Source organism: Hyla sarda, chromosome 4 (genome assembly GCF_029499605.1).
Source record: "Hyla sarda isolate aHylSar1 chromosome 4, aHylSar1.hap1, whole genome shotgun sequence".
NCBI classification, from domain to species: Eukaryota; Metazoa; Chordata; class Amphibia; order Anura; family Hylidae; genus Hyla; species Hyla sarda.
Genome location: NC_079192.1, coordinates 38667458 through 38690127, shown reverse-complemented (window position 1 = coordinate 38690127; position 22670 = coordinate 38667458). Strand labels below are relative to the sequence as shown.

Genomic DNA, 22670 nt, shown 5'->3' with positions numbered 1-22670 from the left:
GCATGCTCTTAGTGGATGTTAAGCTGTGTTTCTTTAGTCAGTTTTAGGATTTATTTATCCTTTCTGCTATGTGTCTGTTCACACTGTGTTTGCTCTTGTATCCATTTATTTGTTGTTCTGTGTTTTATATTTCTATTTTCCTACTGGGCCAGAATGCCACTAACCACTAGTCTATTTGGATTTATTATTAATGCCTACTCCTATAGTGGAGTGGAGTGTCCAGTTTGTGTGTCCAGTGTGAACAGTGTCCTATATTAGGCATCCCTGTTTCTGTTCCATGGAGACAATCCTGTCTGCTGGAGGTTTCCTGAGGGACTGCGATTTCTGTCTTGTGTTCAGTGTGAACTGTGTTCTATATATATATATATATCCTGTATATCTGTCATTCCTATTACCTGTCCATGGGGACTTTGTGTCTACTGGAGGTTTTACATAGGGAATGTGTATATTCCTGATTAGCGATAGATCCCTGTTTCTGGTCCATGGGGACTTTTTGTCTTCTGGATGTTCTGGGGGATTATGCTATATTCCTGTCTGTTCCTGTTTACTTATCCGTTTTCCTATGTGGTGTTTTGAACTTTATGTTTATTAGTTCTTGAATTCAGATCTCTGGAGTTCTGTAGATGACTACTGATCTATAGTGTCCTCTGTTCATGACCACGGATCTATAGTGTCCTCTGTTCATGTCCGCTGATCCATAGTGAACTCTGTTCATGTTCGCTGACAGAGTCCTCTGTGCTGCTCACTGATCTGTGTCCTCTAAACTTAATCTGTTACAGAGTTCTATGTTCCTGTTATGTTTCTGGTTTGTGACCGACTATTTATTAGTATTTGTTTTTAATTAGGCCCCTACACTTCTGTTCAGGAAGGGACCAGCGCCCAGTTGTCGATCCACCGGTTAGGGTGGATGGGCAAATAGGCAGAGAGAGCGGTTTTAGGGTCAGTTTAGGGCTCACTCTCCCTGTCCCCAGTCGGTCCCTAACATTCTCCATGCAGATCTCCTCTAGAGCAGTGATGTTTTGGGGCTGTCGCAGGGCAACACGGACTTTCAACTCCCTCCAAAGGTTTTCTATGGGGTGAGATCTGGAGACTGGCTAGGCCACTCCAGGACCTTTAAATGCCTCTTACAAAGCCACTCCTTCGTTGCCTGGGCGGTGTGTTTTGGATCATTGTCATCCTGAAAGACCCAGCCACGTTTCATCTTCAATGCCCTTGTTGATGGAAGGAGGTTTTCACTCAAAATCTCATGATACACAGCCCCATTCATTCTTTCCTTTACACGGATCAGTTGTCTTGGTCCCTTTGCTGAAAAACATCCCCAAAGCATGATGTTTCGACCCCCATGCTTCACAGTAGGTATGGTGTTCTTTGGATGCAACGCAGCATTCTTTCTTCTCCAAACACAATGAGTTGACTTTTTACCAAAAAGTTCTACTTTGGTTTCATCTGACATTCTCCCAATCCTCTTCTGGATCATTCAAATGTTCTCTAGCAAACTTCAGACAGGCCCAGACATGTACTGGCTTAAGCAGGGGGACAAGTCTGGCACTGCATGATTTGAGTCCCTGGTGGCGTAGTGTGTTACTGATGGTAGCCTTTGTTACTCTGGTCCCAGCTCTCTGCAGGTCATTCACTAGGTCCCCCCCGTGTGGTTCTGAGATTTTTTCTCACCGTTCTTGTGATCGTTTTGACACTATGGGTTGAGATCTTGCATGGAGCCCCAGTTTGAGGGAGATTATCAGCGGTCTTGTATGTCTTTCATTTTCTAATAATTGTTCCCGCAGTTGATTTCTTCACACCAAGCTGCTTGCCTATTGCCGATTCAGTCTTCCCACTAACAACAGATGACCTCTATTTCACAAGCGCCTCAGGTAAAACACTTTCCGCCGACAAAGTCCTGTACACTTTCTGACACGAACTTTACTCGCATCGGCATGCGATTTTCTTGCAGGCAATACTGGACACAGTTCAGACTAGGGGAGAGGACTTGTGGCATTAGGCACACACCCGTATCCTGTGCGTGACTCCAATAGTTGTGGTATGGTGGCGGGTGTATGGTGCAGGGCAGATGTTGTTACCCTAGGGGCAGATGGTATTATCCCCTTGTGTTCATGACGCCAGGGTGTGGTTTAGCCTTAACCACCCGAAGGTATGCTACTGGATCCTGGGCTAGGCACGGGGGCAATGAAGACACCAACGCCAAGTTACAGACAACGGTAGCTTTACTGAGGGTAGACATTTGTTACAGTCTATGCAGTACAGCCAAGGCCCAAGGAGGTGACCAGTGACACAGTGACCTCCCAGGCTGAAATTTGTAGTAAACAGGAGAATTTAGTGCAGGCCACACTGAGTAGACAGAAAACTTGACTTTACTGACAGGACAGTGACTTCGGCTTACTTGCACTTGACTTGAGGCTGTAGGACTTGACTTTGAGGTCTCCACTACTCTGGACACACACACTAGGCAAGACTGCACTGGACCTCAGCAGGAAGCAAGAGAGAGAACTAGCTCCACCCAGGGTTTATATAGGGGAGACTAGCAGGGAGCCCATAGGTCACCTTTGGGGTCAGCTGGTCACTGGGACCTCTTGGGTAACAATCACCTGGTTTATTCACAATCACATTTATTAAAGGTACAATGCACAATATAATACATAACCTATTTACATGGGGGAAACTGAGGGACACTGCCTGAGAGGGCAGGGAAGGTACGGGGAAACACCATCCCGTACTGGGCCATCACAACTCGATATAACTTCCCCTATATCTCCTCCTATTACTCCATATAACTTCCCCTATATCTCCTCCTATTACTCCATATAACCTCCCTATATCTCCTCCTATTACTCCATATAACCTCTCCTATATCTCCTCCTATTACTCCATATAACCTCCCTATATCTCCTCCTATTACTCCATATAACCTCTCCTATATCTCCTCCTATTACTCCATATAACCTCTCCTATATCTCCTCCTATTACTCCATATAACCTCCCTATATCTCCTCCTATTACTCCATTTAACCTCTCCTATATCTCCTCCTATTACTCCCTATAACCTCTCCTATATCTCCCTCAATTACTCCCTATAACCTCTCCCTATGTCTCTCCCTATTACTCCCTATAACCTCTTGCTCCACATAACAGTACTATGTGACTCATTACACAACATCTCGCTCCAGTTTTTTCTGTCAATGCTCCATAAATGGTTACTGTTGCTCTAAACAATCCCACCCATTCACCATCACACGTGTCATAATAAACCTCTTTCTCCAGTTTTGCTAGCAGTTTATTCCACAGCCTGCAGCCCTGGAGCTGTGATACAAGCAGATCTTCCCGCTCCACCTCTGACAGCCGTCAATCTTCATTGGGAGTCGGACACTTCTTCTGTGACACCTCCCAGACCTTCTACAAATCTTCTTACCATGGAGGTCTCCTGTCTCTGGTCCCTTATCATCATAACTATTCTTAGAATATGCAAAGTACATGGTAAGTTATCTACTGGCATTTAGAATCTATATAGTTAATAAATGATGGGAATGTACTTACTACGACATGTTTTCTATGTTGTATTTTTGGGCTCATAAAGTCCTAATATGAAGTGACAGATAGATGAAGCAACATAGCGGTATAGATTTGTTGAGTATCTTTGCAGTAGTAGAACTTTATTATCCTCACATCCTGCAGTTGACAAGTGTTTCCCAGTCTGCATATCTCTATGTATAGCTATACGGAGGAACACAGTAACTTCATAGGTTTTTGTACAGTAGGTTTTATGGGAATGAGTGTAAAAATAAAGCCAAAATAGACGAAACTGGCTTTGTGTCAAGAAGAAACCTCCCTGGTACAGGGCTGGTTCCACTTAGTCGCAACTCTGGTCAGAGACGTGGTTTCAATAATATACGTCACCTTGGAGACATCTTGAAGGTTTCTGAATGTTGGAGAACAACTTACATTTTTTATACTTATGTGGAAGCACCTGCTTCACACAAAAAGCCTGGTCGAATGTATTTGGTTTGGTTAATATCAGACTGAGGCTGCATTCACTCCATGTTTTCGCAATACAGTTCCCATATCAGGTTTTTGATGAAAAACGGATTTCTCAAAACCTGACTAAACTGTATCAAAATGTGTGTACAAATTTTTACCCGTATACAGTTAAAAACTGTATACGGTTTAAAAAATGATGTCCGGTTGCATCAGTTTTTTAAGTTTTCACTCCATTATGAATAAGGTTTCACTTGTTTGATTGAAATTCCAAGAAAAAACTGGGGAACTCAAAAACCGTATGGGGCAAACCAGGTTTTGCACATATGGTTCTATTGACTCCCATGTTAAAAAAAAAAACATACCGTATATACTTGAGTATAAGCCGAGTTTTTCAGCACGATTTTTCGTGCTGAAAACACCCCCCTCGGCTTATACTCGAGTGAACTCCCCCACCCGCAGTGGTCTTCAACCTGCGGACCTCCGGAGGTTTCAAAACTACAACTCCCAGCAAGCCCGGACAGCCGATGGCTGCCCGGGCTTGCTGGGAGTTGTAGTTTTGAAACCTCCAGAGGTCCGCAGGTTGAAGACCACTGCGGCCTTCGACATCATCCAGCCCCCTCTCACCCCCCTTTAGTTCTGTACAGTACTCACCTCCGCTCGGCGCTGGTCCGGTGCCGCAGGACTGTCCGGAGAGGAGGTGGTCCGGTGGGATAGTGGTTCCGGGCTGCTATCTTCACCGGGGAGGCCTCTTCTAAGCGCTTCGGGCCCGGCCCCAGAATAGTCACGTTGCCTTGACAACGACGCAGAGGTGCGTTCATTGCCAACGTACTTCTGCGTCATTGTCAAGGCAACGCCTCTATTCCGGGCCGGAAGCGTGGAGAAGAGGCGCCCCCGGTGAAGATAGCAGCCCGGAACCACTATCCCACCGGACCACCTCCTCTCCGGACAGCCCTGCAGCACCGGACCAGCGCCGAGCGGAGGCGAGTACTGTACAGAACTAAAGGGGGTGAGAGGGGGCTGGATGATGTCGAAGGCCGCAGTGGTCTTCAACCTGCGGACCTCCGGAGGTTTCAAAACTACAACTCCCAGCAAGCCCGGACAGCCGATGGCTGCCCGGGCTTGCTGGGAGTTGTAGTTTTGAAACCTCTGGAGGTCCGCAGGTTGAAGACCACTGAGGGCGAATGATGAGAAGAGGATGATGAAGGGGGGGGGGGTGTGGGATGATGACAAGAGGATGATGAAGGGGGGGGTGGGATGATGAAGGGGGGATGTGTGGGATGATGACAAGGGGATGATGAAGGGGGGATGTGTGGGATGATAAGGGGATGATGAAGGGGGGATGTGTGGGATGATGACAAGGGGATGATGAAGGGGGGATGTGTGGGATGATGACAAGGGGATGATGAAGGGGGGATGTGTGGGATGATGACAAGGGGATGATGACAAGGGGATGATGAAGGGGGATGTGTGGGATGATAAGGGGATGATGAAGGGGGGATGTGTGGGATGATGAAAAGGGGATGATGATGAGGATGTTAATGATGGGTCTGGATGATGACGGGGGTCTGGATGATGACAGGGTGGGATGATGTATTTCCCACCCTAGGCTTATACTAGAGTCAATAACTTTTCCTGGGATTTTGGGTTGAAATTAGGGGTCTCGGCTTATACTCGGGTCGGCTTATACTCGAGTATATACGGTATATGATTTAATATATGTTTTTGTTTTTTTAACATGGGAGTCAATAGAACCATATGTGCAAAACCTGGTTTGCCCCATACAGTTTTTGAGTTCCCCAGTATATGTTTTTTTTCTTAAAAAACTGATCCATCCGGTTGGGTCCTTTTTGCATCCGGTTGGGTCCTTTTTGCATCCTGTACAGTTTTGTCAGTTTTTCCCATAACCAAAACCTCAGCCAACCACGGTTTTTGGTATGGGAAAAACTGACAAAACCGTACAGGATGCAAAAAGGACCCAACCGGATGCATCGTTTGGCATACAGTTTTCAATGGAAAGTCAATGCAAACGGTTTTCAATACGGTTCCATACAGTTTTCACATTGAAAACGTATACGGGAACTGTATTGCAAAAACGTGGTGTGAATGCACCCTAAGGTACCTGAAGGTCACCAGAGAAAGCCATTTCAAAGGAGTATTACCTACCCCAAAGATCATCTCCTACTCACACATTGATCCCAAGAATGGAGGAAAATTGCCCCCGAATAAACGATGCATACCACACAGTGCTCCATTCATTCTCTATGGAGTTTCCAAATGAAGCCAACTGCTGCGCAATTGTCTTATGCCCCAAAGCAAGTTCCACAATGGCGGCCCAGTTCCACCTTGATGGAGTTGGTGCTCCATATACCTAGTACCCACAGGTCTCTGAACTGGGGACAGATCTAGTGATAGAACTGGTACCTTTACCAGAGAATAATGTGTAATCTAATGTATATATGGCATCAAGCAGAACCTACAATGAAATGCCCAAGGTCAAAATCCCCAATGTCAGGTCTTATACACAAACAACCGGAATCCACTTAACCTGGAATTTTTGCAATGATAAATGGATTAATGTATGTGAAGATATACAGACAGCAGTTATCACCTTCAATTCCCTTCTTTACCGTACACACTTAACTCATGATATGTCTATGATTGGAGGTTAGCTAGTGGCAGCCATTTCTCACCCCGAGTGTAAACAAATGGTCAGTCACCATAATCCAGCCAGCATCAGCTATCCAACTTTTCAAAGACCGGGGACGGCTACTACATACAGTACTAACAGATTGTCTGCAAGCCCTGCCAAAATCCATGGGAATTATGTCTACCACCAAATTTATGCGATTTTGTAATGTCATAAAGAAGAACTGTAACTTCTAAAATACAAGTCATCTGGATGCCTATGAACCATAGAAATGGACCTGGCAGGTACTATGGAGAACCTTTGAAAGACAGTACCCATTCTAGGATGGTCTTATTCTCATTTATAATGGAGGTGAGAACCTACAATGGGAGTAAAATGTACTCAAACAAGCCATACCATCTGCTAAGGGGCCCAAAAGATGGCTCTCAACCTTCCAAAAAAAGCCCTGAAAGCCTAAGCTTTGGTATGTGATTATGTCCCAGAAGGTGTCATTCATATTTTTAGCCTTCTCATTATCACCCTGGCATGGTTGTGAATTTGGGGACCCACAGGGAGGATAGTGTTTATATTGTTTGATTAATAAATGATAATCTTCACAATTTCCTCTGTAGCATACAGCAGCTGATAAGTACTGGATGGCTTCAGATTTTGAAATGGAAGTAATTTACAAATCTGTTTAACTTTCTGGCACCAGATAATTTTAAACCATTTGTTTTCCACTTGTTTCCACCGGAGTTCCCTTTTAACTTGTTGCAGCAGTCAGGAATTCTCATATGCGACCTGTTGCACAGTTTGTCCCAAAACCCTCAATTTGTCACAAATCTACACCAGTCCAGACAAGCTTACAAAACGGGCTGTGAACGCATTGTTCAAAAATGTTGCAGATTTTGGCATAATCGGTTGAAGGTCACAGAAGAGTTCGCAAAGAAGGAACCATACAAAGTGGTGTAATGAAATATAATTTTGAAAAAATGTGTAGTAGCTCTATATTGATCACATGCTCCGCAACCATTTAATACATTAGGTGCTTGTACACACTACCACCACACAAATAAAAGGAGCAAAGCAATTCTTCACCTACACAACTATTGATAAAATCCCCCTCTTGTGTTTTCATACCCACCTTTTTAGGCATACTTAGGTGAAAATTAAATTATGCCCTATCCACAGGATAGGGGATAAGTAGTTGATTGCGGGGGGTCCAACCGGTGTGGCCCCCTGCAATCTCTACCCCGGTAGACAGCATGCGCTCCATTCATTTCTATGGGATTGCCAATGATGCCCGGGAGCTGAACTCGGGTCTTTTCGGGCTCCCCTAGAAATGAATGGAACATCATAGGAGCTGGTGAAGATGTGATGTTCCAAGTGATGCTCTTGGCTATCTTCGACATCTCCCATAGACAGTATATAGAGTGGTGGGGCACAGTTGTGATCTCTGCTCTGTTTGAACAGGATACTAAGGACTCTTCATAAGGTTGAGCAGGGAGGTGGGATTTCCATTGGTCAGACTCCTGTGTCCATAAAATGATCCTCTCTTCAGTATATATAAGTCTTCATGTTGAGACAATCCCCTTAAGAAGAATGTAAGTTCTACATAAAAAAATATTGCTCGAACCTGACCCGGCACCATTGTTTTATGACTATGTTGGTTGGTAACTGTCTCCTGCCCTTTATTACACAGTCCAACCCTGGTTTTCCTTTGCGGAAACTGTATCTGCTAGAGAAGGTTCAGCCCTGGAATGTAACGAACATGTAAAGAAGAATGAAAGGTATTATAACATCCACATGGGACCGTGATGGGGTCTGTTCCAACCCTTGTGGACACGCAGGTGCATTCATAGGAAGATATGACTGTGTAAGATGCCAACATGAGTCAGATAAGGGGCAGTGGAAATCTGTCATCATAAACAATGGATGGATCATGTCTATGTTATTCCAGAGCAACTTAAACAAAAATCCAGGATATCCATATGCCATATTCTGGGCAAATCTCATAAATGTTCCCATTTTATGACTCAGTCTGTTATTCTTAATGGACCAAGACTAACATAAAAGGTATTGTTATTGATTTCTAGTGTCATAGAGATCTTATATCTTGTATATATTTCCTATACAGTGTAGTTAGCAGAATTATAGTGTAGGATTATTTGGGCACTATGCTGTCACTCTATGGTACTTTTATGTCAGGACTGGTCTTGTTTATAAAAAGATAATATTATACTTTGGAAATATAATGGCAATGTTAGGTCTCATTGATATGGCCAGATCATGGATATATGTTGTATGAGTCCATATTGTATTTTATAGGGTGGTCCATAAATATAGTTTTGTTACTGAGTCATAAAGAATTGTGGAACAATGTGAAATGCTGTACTACCCAAATACTTCAGACACTTTAGATAGTTGTTGGTCAAATGCTGGTTCGACCAATAGCTTTCTCTCCTGACTCTTGGGGAGAAGGAAATATGTCACTGCCAGATACTTCTGGTGACAGCTTCACCTTCACCCATGAGAACAACAAGTATGAACGTGTACAAATCCAACTTCCCGATCCATCTCTCCCCCCCAACACCTACCATCAGGTTAGACTTGGGAGGCCACCATACACATTAGATAGCCAACCAGTCCACCCAAAATCAGCCTGATATGCAGAACCTTTACATATTAGCATCTTCTTATCGGGCTTAGCACTGGGTCTAACAAGACTATACCGGTAACTCTATGTTTGTCCTGAGGGCCCGTCTAGTGCATTGTTTTAATAACACAGAGGTGGTGTTACTTCTCTCCTCTACTAAGAATTCCACTAACAAGTCCTGGCAGTGCTCTGGCAGAGATACCTGGTATAACAGTGCATTTGGGTGTGTATGTAAATCTTACATTCCAGGACGTTCTTCTTAATCTTCAAAGCCATTTGGAATGAAAAAATCTTCCTGTACTGGGGAAAGGTCTTTGTAAACATTGTCCAATACTTTCCAAACAGGTCCAGCTCCGCTTATTATCATCGGGTCATTTTTACATCCAAATTTTGATTCTTAAATTTTCTTAATATGTCTGGATATCTTTGTCTCTTGTGATACAGGGCTCTAAATCCCCCTATAGTTGAAAACTCCCAACTATTGTCCTGCCTGTCTTAGGAGATAAAGGCTTCATGTTATACATGCCCCATGTATGGTGGCATTTCACGTTTGCAGACATTGGATAAAGATGTACTAATTTTCTCCAATATAGGTCAGAATACATATTCCTTATGGGCCAACTCAACAAAAATACCCCAGGTCTTTGAATTTATGGCCCTATAAAAACCAGTGTCTTTGCTTGGAAGAATAAACATGGATAAATGTAATAGTACCTGAATATGGTTATTGAGAAACCTACAGTTCTGTAGACTGACACAATGGGGTCAAGCTGAGTTAAAGGGGTACTGTGCCCTTAGACATCTTATCCCCTATCCGAAGGATAGGGGATAAGATGTCTGATCACGGGGGTCCCGCCGCTAGGGACACCGTGATCTCCCTGCTACACCCAGTGTTCGTTTAGAGCTTCGGGTGCAGCGCAGGAGGCTCATGACGTCACAACCAAGCCCCCTCAATGCAAGTCTATGAGAGGGGGCGTGGCGGCCACCACGCCCCCTCCCATAGACTTGCATTGAGGGGGCGTGGCCGTGACATCACAAGCGGGGCGTGACTGTGATGTCACTGTGATGTCAGCCGACACGGAGTGAAGTTCGCTCCGTGCACCGGATGTCTGGGGTGCCACAGCCGAGATTGCGGGAGTCCCCAGCGGCGGGACCCCTGTGATCAGACATCTTCTTCACTATGCTTTGGATAGGGGATAAGATGTCTAAGGGCGGAGTACCCCTTCAAGCAGGTCTAAAGTCCTTGGATAAAATATAGAAGTCATGTGCCTTGGCTATGCTTCCTATTTGTCAACCAACCGGTTATCTAACTTTTTTCATTTCAGAAGATTTCTAAAGCTGGCTAGGGGAGGTAAGCCCCCACTAGAGAAGTCTTGCTGCAACTTACCTATCCTCTCTCCATTCAGAACAGATACATACTTGACCAAGCATGAATGTATATGTGAAGATTGAGTTAGATAGAACATTTGGCCAACAGTTATATCATGTGTATGGCTAGCTTTAGAGTGAAGACCCAAAATGTGATATGCATGGGGCCTAATGTTTTCTCGAAAATAACTCTGTGAATCCTGGCTCCAAAAACATTTTTTGTTAAAGTGTACCTGTCATATAAAAAACTTTTGATCGGTTGGGGTCTCAGTGCTGAGACCCCGGCCAATCATTAGAACAAGCATGGAGAAGCGTGCTTCAATCCCCAGCTGGGAATTATCTCTGTCTTGCTTCACTGGACGACCCCAAGACTTAGGCAGCATTCACACCACGTTTTTGCAATACAGTTCCTGTATCAGGTTTTTGATGAAAAACGGATTCCTCAAAACCGGACTAAACTGTATCAAAACGTGTGTACAAATTTCAACCTGCATACAGTTAAAAACCGTATACGGTTTGCAAAATGATGTCCGGTTGCATCCGTTTTGTAAGAAAAAAAGTATAAATTTTTAACTTTTCACTCCATTTTGAATAAAGTTTCACTTGTTTGATTGAAATTCCAAGAAAAAAAACTGTGCTAAGTCAAAAACCGTATGGTGAAAACCAGATGGAACCGCACATACAGTTCTGTACGGTTCCCATTGACTCCCATGTTTAAAAAAACATATACGGTCTAATGCAGTTTTTCACCCAGACCAAAAACCGTGGTAGGCTACGGTTTTGGGTACTGGTAAAAAAAAAACCTGTACAAAACCGTATGGGATGCAAAACGGACACAACCTGATGCATCTTTAGGCATACGTTTTTCAATGGAGTCAATGCATACGGTTTTCAATGGAGAGTCAATGCATACGGTTTTCAATGGAGAGTCAATGCATACGGTTTTCAATGGAGTCAATGCATACGGTTTTCAATGGAGAGTCAATGCATACGGTTTTCAATAGAGAGTCAATGCATACGGTTTTCAATGGAGTCAATGCATACGGTTTTCAATAGAGAGTCAATGCATACGGTTTTCAATGGAGTCAATGCATACGTTTTTCAATGGAGTCAATGCATACGGTTTTCAATGGAGTCAATGCATACGGTTTTCAATGGAGTCAATGCATACGGTTTTCAATGGAGTCAATGCATACGGTTTTCAATGGAGAGTCAATGCATATGGTTTTCAATGCGGTTCCGTACGGTTTTCACATTGAAAACGTATACGGGAACTGTATTGCAAAACCGTGGTGTGAATGAAGCCTTATAATGGAACCATCCTGTGAAGCAGGATGGAGATCACTGCCAGCCAGGGAGTGAATTGCAAATTTTCTATTGATCAGTGTTGGTCACCTGCACCAAGACACGAGTGATCAAAACTTTTGATATGTCAAAGTTTTTTAAATGTTTATTCTTACTTTATTCCTTTATTATCATTTATTTCCCCTTTTTCAACAGCTCTTCTTCCAATTCCCATAATAAGCATGGAAGAGAAGGTAAAAATCGATGAAGAAACAAAGGTGACCTGCTCGCTGCCGGCCAGTGAATGCCGATGTCTGGAGGTGGAATTAAGGATCATCACTGAGGAAAAACTCAAAAACTGTGTCTCTCACAAGGGAAATTTCCCCAATGTCACCTGCACACTGGAAGTCACCAAAGACATGCACGAGGTGGAGTTATCCTGCGAGGCTCACTTCCGGACCAAGAGCAAACCTCAAAAGCTGAATATTCAGAGTATGTATGTAACCAAAGCTGACCCCATCATACTCTTTATATACTACGTCAGCGTTTCTCAAGCACGGCCTTCAAGTACCCCCAACAGGTCATGTTTTTAGGATTTCCTTAGTCTTTCACAGATGACATAATTATGGTCAGTGCATCAGACATCACCCCCATTATATTACCTGTCAAAGAAATCCTGTAAACATGACCTGTTGGGGGGACTTGAGGGCCGTGCTTAGGAAACACTGTACTACATTTTAGTTTAGAGGTGTCTGCATATTTAACTCTTTTCATAGATTGTAATGGGATTGAGGACAAAGTTCTGTCTAGGCCTTGAGCAAGAATCTGATGAAATTGGGCAGATGCTGAGACCTCCCTTCCCTTCTTGATTTCACTGATTGACATTAAATTCTCTGTCCTGGAAGCCAAGCCCTGTATATTTAGAGCAGGGTGGGGGAGGGAGGAGGCATGCTGCTGTGGCTTTGCGCCACCTTTACAACCCTTCAGCTTCCAACCAAGAAGACACTTTTATAACTTTACAAATGGTGATCAGCAAAACAAAATGTGGGGTTAATTTCATCCCCCTAGCACCTCTCTCCTGGAATTCATACCAGGTACCGAGCTGACAGATTCCCTTTAGGGGTAGGGTCACACGTGCCGTATGTTGCTGCATATTTTGCTACCCATAGAAGTCAATGGATAGCAAAATCAGTTTCAGAATATACGCAGCAAAATAAGGCACAAGTGACCCTACCCTTAGGCAATAATTTATTGTGCACATCATCTCCTTCCATAAAAGTGAATGGAAACCCCAACATACAGTGTGTCCAGGCTGCATAATTCAGAAAACAAAAGGGTGTGACTATGGGGCGAGGCTAAGGCAGGAATGACCATATGACTGCCAAATGCAAAATCTAAAAGTGCAAATTCCTCCTCTTTTCTATCAATTTCAAAGTAAGCAGCAGAAGATCAAGAATTTTTCTTTCAATGTCCTCCTTATGGTCCTACATCTGCATAATTTACATGTGGTTTTCAACTGAACATTGACAATTTAATAATTAACCCCTTCCTGCCATAGAACTGTTTGTATTGTAAAGAAGATGCTTTACTGAGTCTTCTGTCTGGTCAACCCATCTGAGAAATCTCCAAGAGTATGGATTCATTGGCACAAGATAATTGACATCTCTAATGTCCATGTTGTGGCTAACCGGGTGGCACGTGTAGTGTCATGACAGGGTATTGTGATGGGAATATAGTTTGTGACGCCAGGATAGTGTTGACCTCCACGCTCCAAGGACAAGCTTCCTGGGCCAAGAGCTGGGGCAAGAAAAACCACAGATGCAGGGTTACCAAGCCTACTTAAAGGGGTACTCAACTGGAAGAAAAAATGTTTAAATCAAGTGGTGCCAGAAAGTTAAACAGATTTGTAAATTAACAAAATGGAAGATAGTCAGCTCACCCGGCCACCGCACGGCAAAATAGTCCTCCAAGCATATGAAGAAAGCAGGTAGATGCCAGCGATTAAGAAACTTCACCTTTATTAAATCCACGTTAAAAGCATTGACATGGAGAGACTTCAATATGACAAGCGATTAAAATCCCAGGAATCAGCGCCAAGCATGCTTGGCGCTGATTCCTGGGATTTTAATCGCTTGTCATATTGAAGTCTCTCCATGTCGATGTTTTTAACGTGGATTTAATAAAGGTGAAGTTTCTTAATCGCTGGCATCTACCTGCTTTCTTCAGATTTGTAAATTACTTCTATTTCAAAATCTTAACCCTTCCAGTACTTATCAGCTGCTGTATGTCCCAGAGGAAGTTCTTTACTTTTTTAATTTCATTTTTGTCTGACCACAGTGCTCTCTGCTGACACCTCTGTTCATTTTAGGAACTGTCCAGAGTTGGAGCAAATCCCTATAGCAAACCTCTACTGCTCTGGACAGTTCCTAAAATGGACAGAGGTATCAGCAGAGAGCAATGTGTTCAGACAGAGAGGAAATTCAAAAATAAAAGAACTTCCTGTCGAACATTTAGCAGCTGATAAGTACTGGAAGGATTAAGATTTTTAAATAGAAGTTATTTACAAATAGCGGAATAGCTTAACGCCAGGGGTGAACTTTGACTTTTGGACCAAAGCCACCGGAAGCTTTCACTCGCGTTATCCTTGACTTGCATTATGGGGCCCTTTCGGTGCTAAGACAAATTCTCCTTACAACTGGACTTTGACTGACTTGAACTGGATGGCGGAATGCTTGCAATGTAGTGTAGTTGCTCGACCCGCGACTTCTCCAAAGACTTGGACACCGCACCAACTTCTTCACATTGACTGATAGACTCCTCCCACTGACTTTACACTCTCACTCACTCCTTACACACCAGACTGACTTAGCTCCTTCTCCTCACCACTGCTACTACTACTGACTCCTCCCTGTCTAGCCAATGAAATCACAATTTCCCTGGAGCTGTGGGCCGAAACAGACACCTTAGGCAACATTTACCTGAGAGGACAGGCAGAGTAATGACATCTGTACCGGAGCACCACATCCAGAGAGATAATAGGACAGTCTATATTTTTTATTTATTTATTTATATAGCGCCTACAGATTCCGCAGCGCTATAAAAGGGTAATGGATAGCTTACTGAATGGTCTCCATTCTAAATATCTAATAAGTCAGCAATCTGTTTATTTTGATTTATTCTAGTGTGGAAAGAACACTTTGAACCTTCTCGGTGGGGGGGGGAGGGGGGGGGGTTGGGGGAGACAATATATAGTTGAGAGCATTCTCTTCTTATACTTTATTACATTTTTTGCCATTCCTAAATAAGAAGGAATTGACGACCCCAGAGCAGATTCTGCAGAATTTTTTTTTCTGCGGAGGCCAAAATTTAGATTTCCACGCCAGATGTTAGAAATTCTGCCATGTGCACAGTGCAGCAGAATCCTATTGAAAACAATGGGACTGTGCTGCAACGGAATTTCTTAGCCCAATTTTTCCCCCTGGATTCCGCAAAAAAAAAAAATTGTGAGTCTTTTTTTAATGTATATCTGCCCGCCTATCTATTGAGTCCTTAATGGATCCCATATTCTCAAAGGGTACTACTCCTTTTTTGGAAATCTTTGCTACCCATCCTTGGGCCTTTGTGCCAACCTGAATCTTCGCCTTCTTCAAATGGACATTTTCTTTTAATGGATTTGAGAACAAACAGCTTCTTCAGGTTTTTACTATTCCTTAAGAATTAAAGGACAAGTCTCATGCCGGCCAGTACAGAAAATGTAACCCCTATCCGCTACGCCCCCTCCATATATCTCTATGGGAGAGCCGTTCAGCAATCTTCGGCTCTCCCATAGAGATATATGAAGGGGGTGGGGCCGGGGCTCCGTACAGAAGATCGCAGTGGTCCACAGTGTTCGAACCCCCTGCGATCTAAAACTTATCCCCTATCCTGCGGATGGGACATAAGATTTTCTGTACTGGCCGGCATGATACTTCTTCTTTAAAGGAGCACTCCAGAATAGAAAAATTGTCCTCCATACTGCCGGCAGTAAAAAAAATAAATAAAAAGATACATACCTTCCTTTGCTCCCCCGGTCCCTCCGGTAACCCACTCCGGTCTCCGCCGCAATCCTCTTCCCAGTTGCCGGTGTTCGGCGAGTCATACTACACTGCAGCGAAGTCCCGTCTCGGCCGGCAATAGGCTGAGTGGCAGTATGACGTTTTCAGCCCCGGCACCTGCCTATCGCCGACCGAGTCGCACTGCCGCTCAGCTTATCGCCTGCCGAGTCGGGACTTGGTGATTGGTGATTGGCTGAGCTCCGTATGACTCGCCAACCACTGGCAACCAGGAAGAGGATCGCGGCAGAGACCGGAGTGGGTTACCGGAGGCATCGGGGGAGCGAAGGAAGGTATGCATCGCTTTATTTTTTTACTGCTGGCAGTATGGAGGGCAATTTTTCTATTTTTCTCCTTTAAAGCTTTCGTTTGGAGACCCCAAAATTATCTGGTCCTGTATAGACCCAGGTTCCTTGGTTTTCTTTTAAATTCATGGTGTCCCTAACTATTTTTAGGAAACTAAACTGCAATAGAAACATAGAAACATAGAATGTGTCGGCAGATAAGAACCATTTGGCCCATCTATTCTGCCCAATAATGCACACAAACTGAGGACAATAGTGGTGCTGTTTCTTTAAAATGTTTTTTCTAGTCCTGGGTAATGCCTTTAGGATAGGGTCACACATAATGGATCCGCAGCGTATTTTACGCTGCGAATCTGCCAGTGACCCAACCCATAGCATGCCTTCAGCTGTGGATCCCTTACGCCTGATCCTACCCTTAAAGGCAATGTACACTTTGGAAAATCTCTTCCTATTAGAAGAGCGGTCTTATGGTCACGGGGTGTCCTCTTGCTGAGAAACACTGATCAGTTCAACCTGCAGGCCTGCCTGGCTACAAGCGCTCAGTTACCCTGGAGCGCCACCACAGGAGATTTAATGCATTACATTGTTGCTATTAAAATCAATAAGCTGTCCCCATATAGCATGACCATGGTGTGTTGTAGCATATATTCAATGCATTTTTGAATTCAGGTGATTCCTTCAACCCCTTAAGGACATGCGCATGAATGTAAGGTGCTGCATAGCCTTACTTCGCGTACAGCACCGTACATTTACAGCGCGGCTGTGAAGCGAGTGCAGAAGCTGCGCTCGCTTCATTCACGGCAGGTCCTGGCGGCTGTCAGCAGCCGCGGACCTGCTGGTAATGATGGAAATCAGCAATCATGCTGATCACTGCCATTAACACCTCAGATACCGTGATCAATACAGTGCAGAACTTAAAATGGTTGATCTGATCGCCTGCGGCATTGACGCAGGGATCAGATCAGCCAAGATGGCGGACGGAGGTCCCTCACCTGCCTCCGTCCGTTTCCCGGGGTCTTTTGCACTTATCTTCCTTCCAGCAGAGCAGAAGATCGACGATAATACTGATCAGTGCTATGCCCTATGCATGATTGCTATAAATAGTGTAAAATAAATAATAAAATAATACATTTAAAAAAAAGTGAAAAAAAGTGAAAAAAAAGTGAATAAAGTTTTAAATCACCTACTAACACCTTGATAACACTACTGTACCACTATATAGTGGATTCATATCTGAGAAGGAGCTGCTAATCTTATGTAGATTACTTTGCCCTGTATTCCATGTATATGTGCTACATGCACCATCTCCACTTATCCCATTTTCAGTGCCTTTATTCTAACGTTTTCTTTATTCTATTTTTTAATGGTAGATTTTATGGGAAAATGAGTGATGCCAGCTACAATTGGTGGCACATAAGAAAACAAGCCTCATATGGGTCTGTGGGGGGGATAGAAAGTGTTATGGCTAATGGAAAGCGGGGAGGAAAAAGCAAAAATAAAAAATCCCTGCATTCTTAAATGGGCACTGTCAGATCCAAAAACGTTTTAATTGTTGTTGCTGATGAAAATTAAAGAACTTTTGTAATATGGTTATTTTTTTTTTTGAATGTTACATAAAGAAAATGGCCCGTGAAAATCCCACCACTAGGGGTCCCCATACCTACTGGGACACTGACCAGTCCTGCAGCAGCATCAGGCTTGTTCATGAGTCATGGACAACAGATGACTCATAGACAAGGCTGCATGAGCAGACACACCAATCACCTCCCACCACCAATTAGGGAGCAATATGTCCCTTCCCACCACATACCAATCACCTCCCACCACCACAAGGAGGGACACGTCCCTTCCCACCACACACCAATCACCTCCCACCATCACAAGGTGGGACACGCCCCCTTCTACCACACACCAATCACCTCCCACCAGGGAAGGACACACCCCCTTCCACCACACACCAATCACCTCCCACCACCACAAGGGAGGAACACACCCCTTCCACCACACACCAATCCCCTCCCACCACCACAAGGGAGGGACACAGCCCCTTCCACCACACACCGATCCCCTCCCACCACCACAAGGGAGGGACAAACCCACTTCCACCACACACCAATCACCTCCCACCACCACAAGGGAGGGATACACCCCCTTCCACCACACACCAATCACCTCCCACCACCACAAGGGAGGGACAAACCCCCTTCCACCACACACTAATCACCTCCCACCACCACAAGGAGGGACACGCCCCCTTCCACCACACACCAAGCACCTTCTACCACCACAAGGAGGGACACGCCCCCTTTCACCACACATCAATCACCTCCCACCACCACAAGGGAGGAACACACCCCCTTCCACCACACACCAATCACCTCCCACCACCACAAGGAAGGGACACACCCCCTTCCACCACACATCAATCACCTCCCACCACCACAAGGGAGGGACACACTCCCTTCCACCACACATCAATCACCTCCCACCACCACAAGGAGGGACACGCCCCCTTCCACCACACACCAATCACCTTCCACCACCACAAGGAAGGGACACTGTTACGCCGAGCGCTCCGGGTCCCTGCTCCTCCCCGGAGCGCTCGCGGCGTTCTCCTCTCTGCAGCGCCCCGGTCAGACCCGCTGACCGGGAGCGCTGCACTGACACTGCCGGCGGGGATGCGATTCGCATAGCGGGACGCGCCCGCTAGCGGATCGCATCCCAATTTACTTACCTGTCCCGGTCCCTGATTGTCACGTCCCGGCGCGCGCGGCTCCGCTCTCTAGGGCGCGCGCGTGCGCCAGCTCTCTAAGATTTAAAGGGCCAGTGCACCGCTAATTGGTGCCTGGCCCAATCAGTGTAATTAGCTCACCTGCTCCAGGCCTAAATTACCTCACTTCCCCTTCCCTGCATTGCCGGATCTTGTTGCCTTGTGCCTAATGAAAGCGTTCCTGTGATTGCCTTACCAGTGTTACCAGACCTTCTGCCGTTACCCTTGACCTTCTGCTACGTCTGACCTTGCCTCTGTCTAGTCCTCCTGTCCCACGCCACTCTCAGCAGTCAGTGAGGTTGAGCCGTTACCGGTGGATACGACCTGGTCGCTACCGCCGCAGCAAGACCATCCCGCTTTGCGGCGGGCTCTGGTGAATACCAGTAGCAACTTAGAACCGGTCCACCGGTCCGGTCCACGCCAATCCCTCGCTGACACAGAGGATCCACCTCCAGCCTGCCGAATCCTAACAGACACACACCCTTCCACCACACACCAATCACTTCCCACCACCACAAGGGAGGGACAGACCACCTCCGACCACCACAAGGGAGGAACACACCCCCTTCCACCACACACCAATCACCTCCCACCATCACAAGGGAGGGACAAACCCCCTTCCACCACACACCAATCACCTCCCACCACACAAGGAGGGACACAGCCCCTTCCACCACACACCAATCACCTCCCACCACCACAAGGGAGGGACAGACCCACTTCCACCCCACACCAATCACCTCCCACCACACAAGGAGGGACACAGCCCCTTCCACCACACACCAATCACTTCCCACTACCACAAGGGAGGGACAGACCCCCTTCCACCACACACCAATCACCTCCCACCACCACAAGAAGGGACACGCCCCCTTCCCCTGAGAGGATTTCTAACACTGTGAGCTAATGAAAAGAGGGATTTTTATAATAAATATTGGTGATAGAGGCATAAAAATTAGATTTTTGATGTACATGGTCAGGATTAGGTACCGAGTAACATATCCATTTTTTAATATATATTTTTTTTTTTTGTGGGATCTGACAGGTACGCTTTAAGGGGTTCCCAGATGTGGCTTCCATTTCTGCATGCCTGTAGCTCAGTGTTACCCAACTAGGGTGCCTCCAGCTGTTGCAAAACTACAACTACCAGCATGTAACTGTATGGTGTCAATGGGCTGTATTCCATGGTGTAGCTACAGCAGTGTTACCCAACTAGGGTGCCTCCAGCTGTTGCAAAACTACAACTACCAGCATGTAACTGTATGGTGTCAATGGGCTGTATTCCATTGTGTAGCTACAGCAGTGTTACCCAACTAGGGTGCCTCCAGCTGTTGCAAAACTACAACTACCAGCATGTAACTGTATGGTGTCAATGGGCTGTATTCCATGGTGTAGCTACAGCAGTGTTACCCAACTAGGGTGCCTCCAGCTGTTGCAAAACTACAACTACCAGCATGTAACTGTATGGTGTCAATGGGCTGTATTCCATGGTGTAGCTACAGCAGTGTTACCCAACTAGGGTGCCTCCAGCTGTTGCAAAACTACAACTCCCTGCATGCCCGAACAGCCTCCGGCTGTTCGGGCATGCTGGGAGTTGTAGTTTTGCAACAGCTGGAGGCACCCTGGTTTTGTAACACTACTGTAGCTACATCATGGAGTACAGCCCATTGACCCCATACAGTTTGTTTTTTCCTATCCTATTCTTTTTCCACTGTTCTCTCCTGTACTCGGGGAACCATGCCAGGCACCGACGATGCCAGGCACCGGCCCATGTGGGGGGAATGTTGGCAGGCAGGAGAGTACATGACTCATACACAACTTGTTTTCAGACCAGTTTCTCATATCTGCAGGAGATTCCTTTTTTTCTGCCTCGGAACTTTTTGTTATTTTAGGATTTCTTTAGCTCTCTTCCAGCATGGAGAAGGCTCCTTGTATCCGAAAAAGGCCAAGATTCACTCTGTATTCGGCTGATTGGATTATAGCCAGTAGATGTCACTGACACAAGAAGGGGGGCACTGTGTAGTGTTAGATGTGCCAGAATCTAGGAAAGTGGAACTTAACTAACAAACTACAATGTTATAGACATTACTGTTATAACAAAGAGGTTTTCTGGGTATAATTTATGGATGACCACCAGAAGGTCAATGGTCTACAAACTGTGGCCCTCCAGATATGTTGCAAAGCATGCTTGGAGTTGTAGTCTTGCAGTATCTGGAGGGCCACAGTTTGGAGACCACTAATTAACTGGTCTCCAAACTGTGCCCCTTCCCCCCAGTTGTTGATGATTAAAGGAGAAGTATCATGGAAAAAAAAACTCATCCCATATCCGAAGGCTAGGGGATAAGTTTTAGATTGTGGGGGGTCGGAGCACTGGGGCCCCCCCACGATCTCGTGTTCGGAGCCCCAGCTCTTCTTCACAGCGGGGCATCATGACCGCCACCCAAAGCGGGGGCTGCCACGCTCCCTCCATATAGCTCTATGGGAGAGCCGTTCGGCAATCTTCAGCTCTACCACAGAGCTATATGGAGGGGGCGTGGCGGCCTCCACTTCGGGTGGGGGTCACGACGCACCACTGTGAAGGAGAGCTGGGGCTCCGAACAGGAGATCTTGGGGGGCCCCAGAGCTCCGACCCACGCAATCTAAAACTTATCTCCTATCTTTTGCATAAGGGAAACGTTTTTTTTTCCATGATACTTGTCCTTTCATTTCCGATCGGTGGGGTGCCAACAGTTGGCACCCCGCAAATCGTCTGTTTAACAGAGTCTTGTCACCACCATACCCAGTGAAAAAGAGCAGGTAGCAGATAGTAAGACCACCAATCTGATATTGATCGCCTATCCCGAGGAAAGGGAATCAATACATTTTGCCTGAAAAAACCCTTTAGGCCAGAATATCGACAGAAAATGCAGCTCACAAATTCTGTTACAGCAGACTCCCATTGTTTTCAATGGGATTCTGTTGCACCACGCAGGCGAGAAATCCCAATTCCAGACTCAACTGACTTGTCAATTTTTTTCAGCGGAATACGCTCAGAAATATATGGCCGTCTATGGAGACTGAGCGGTATTTCTGAGTGGTCCTAGCACAGGCATGTTCTGCCGGCACCCGCTATTTTTGAAATGTCCGTTCGTGTTTCCTGGGTGGACATTCTGCAAATATTCCGCCGTGTGAACATAGCCTTAGGGTGAGGTCACGCGATGGGCTTCCCGCAGCTTAAATTCTACTTGCGGAATTCTAATTCAAAAAGGATTCTGTTGTCACCCATTGAAGTCAATGGGTTTTGCTTGTGGATATTCCGCTGCAGGCAAGCGGTGGTGCTGTGTGTGACCCTACCTTTAAAGCTTAAAATTCACTGGAAACATCAATCGGTAATAAATAAATTCCCCATAAACTCTGAAAGTGGAATTTACTACAGAAAAGTTAGGGATCCTACAACATAGGTCAGGAAAGAGGAGGATCAGGCAGGTTAGGATTCAACTGCCTGATTATTTTCTTTTCAAGGAGATTAGCCAACCCAAAAGGTGTCTGGCAGGGGCTTTGTAGTATACACATATATGGGGTAGTCACTAGGTGGGATGAT

At 45.4% G+C, this 22670-nt stretch overlaps 1 protein-coding gene across 1 annotated transcript in view; it reads left to right on the top strand.

Annotated features, from left to right (window-relative positions):
• Window positions 1-22670, top strand: part of LOC130367792 (intercellular adhesion molecule 5-like) — a 35556-nt gene that overhangs the window by 1515 nt on the left and 11371 nt on the right. The window contains exons 2-4 of the mRNA XM_056570580.1: window positions 1785-1871; window positions 3277-3489; window positions 12141-12416. Coding sequence (XP_056426555.1) covers window positions 1785-1871; window positions 3277-3489; window positions 12141-12416 — 576 coding nt within the window. The remainder of the gene's footprint in view (window positions 1-1784; window positions 1872-3276; window positions 3490-12140; window positions 12417-22670) is intronic.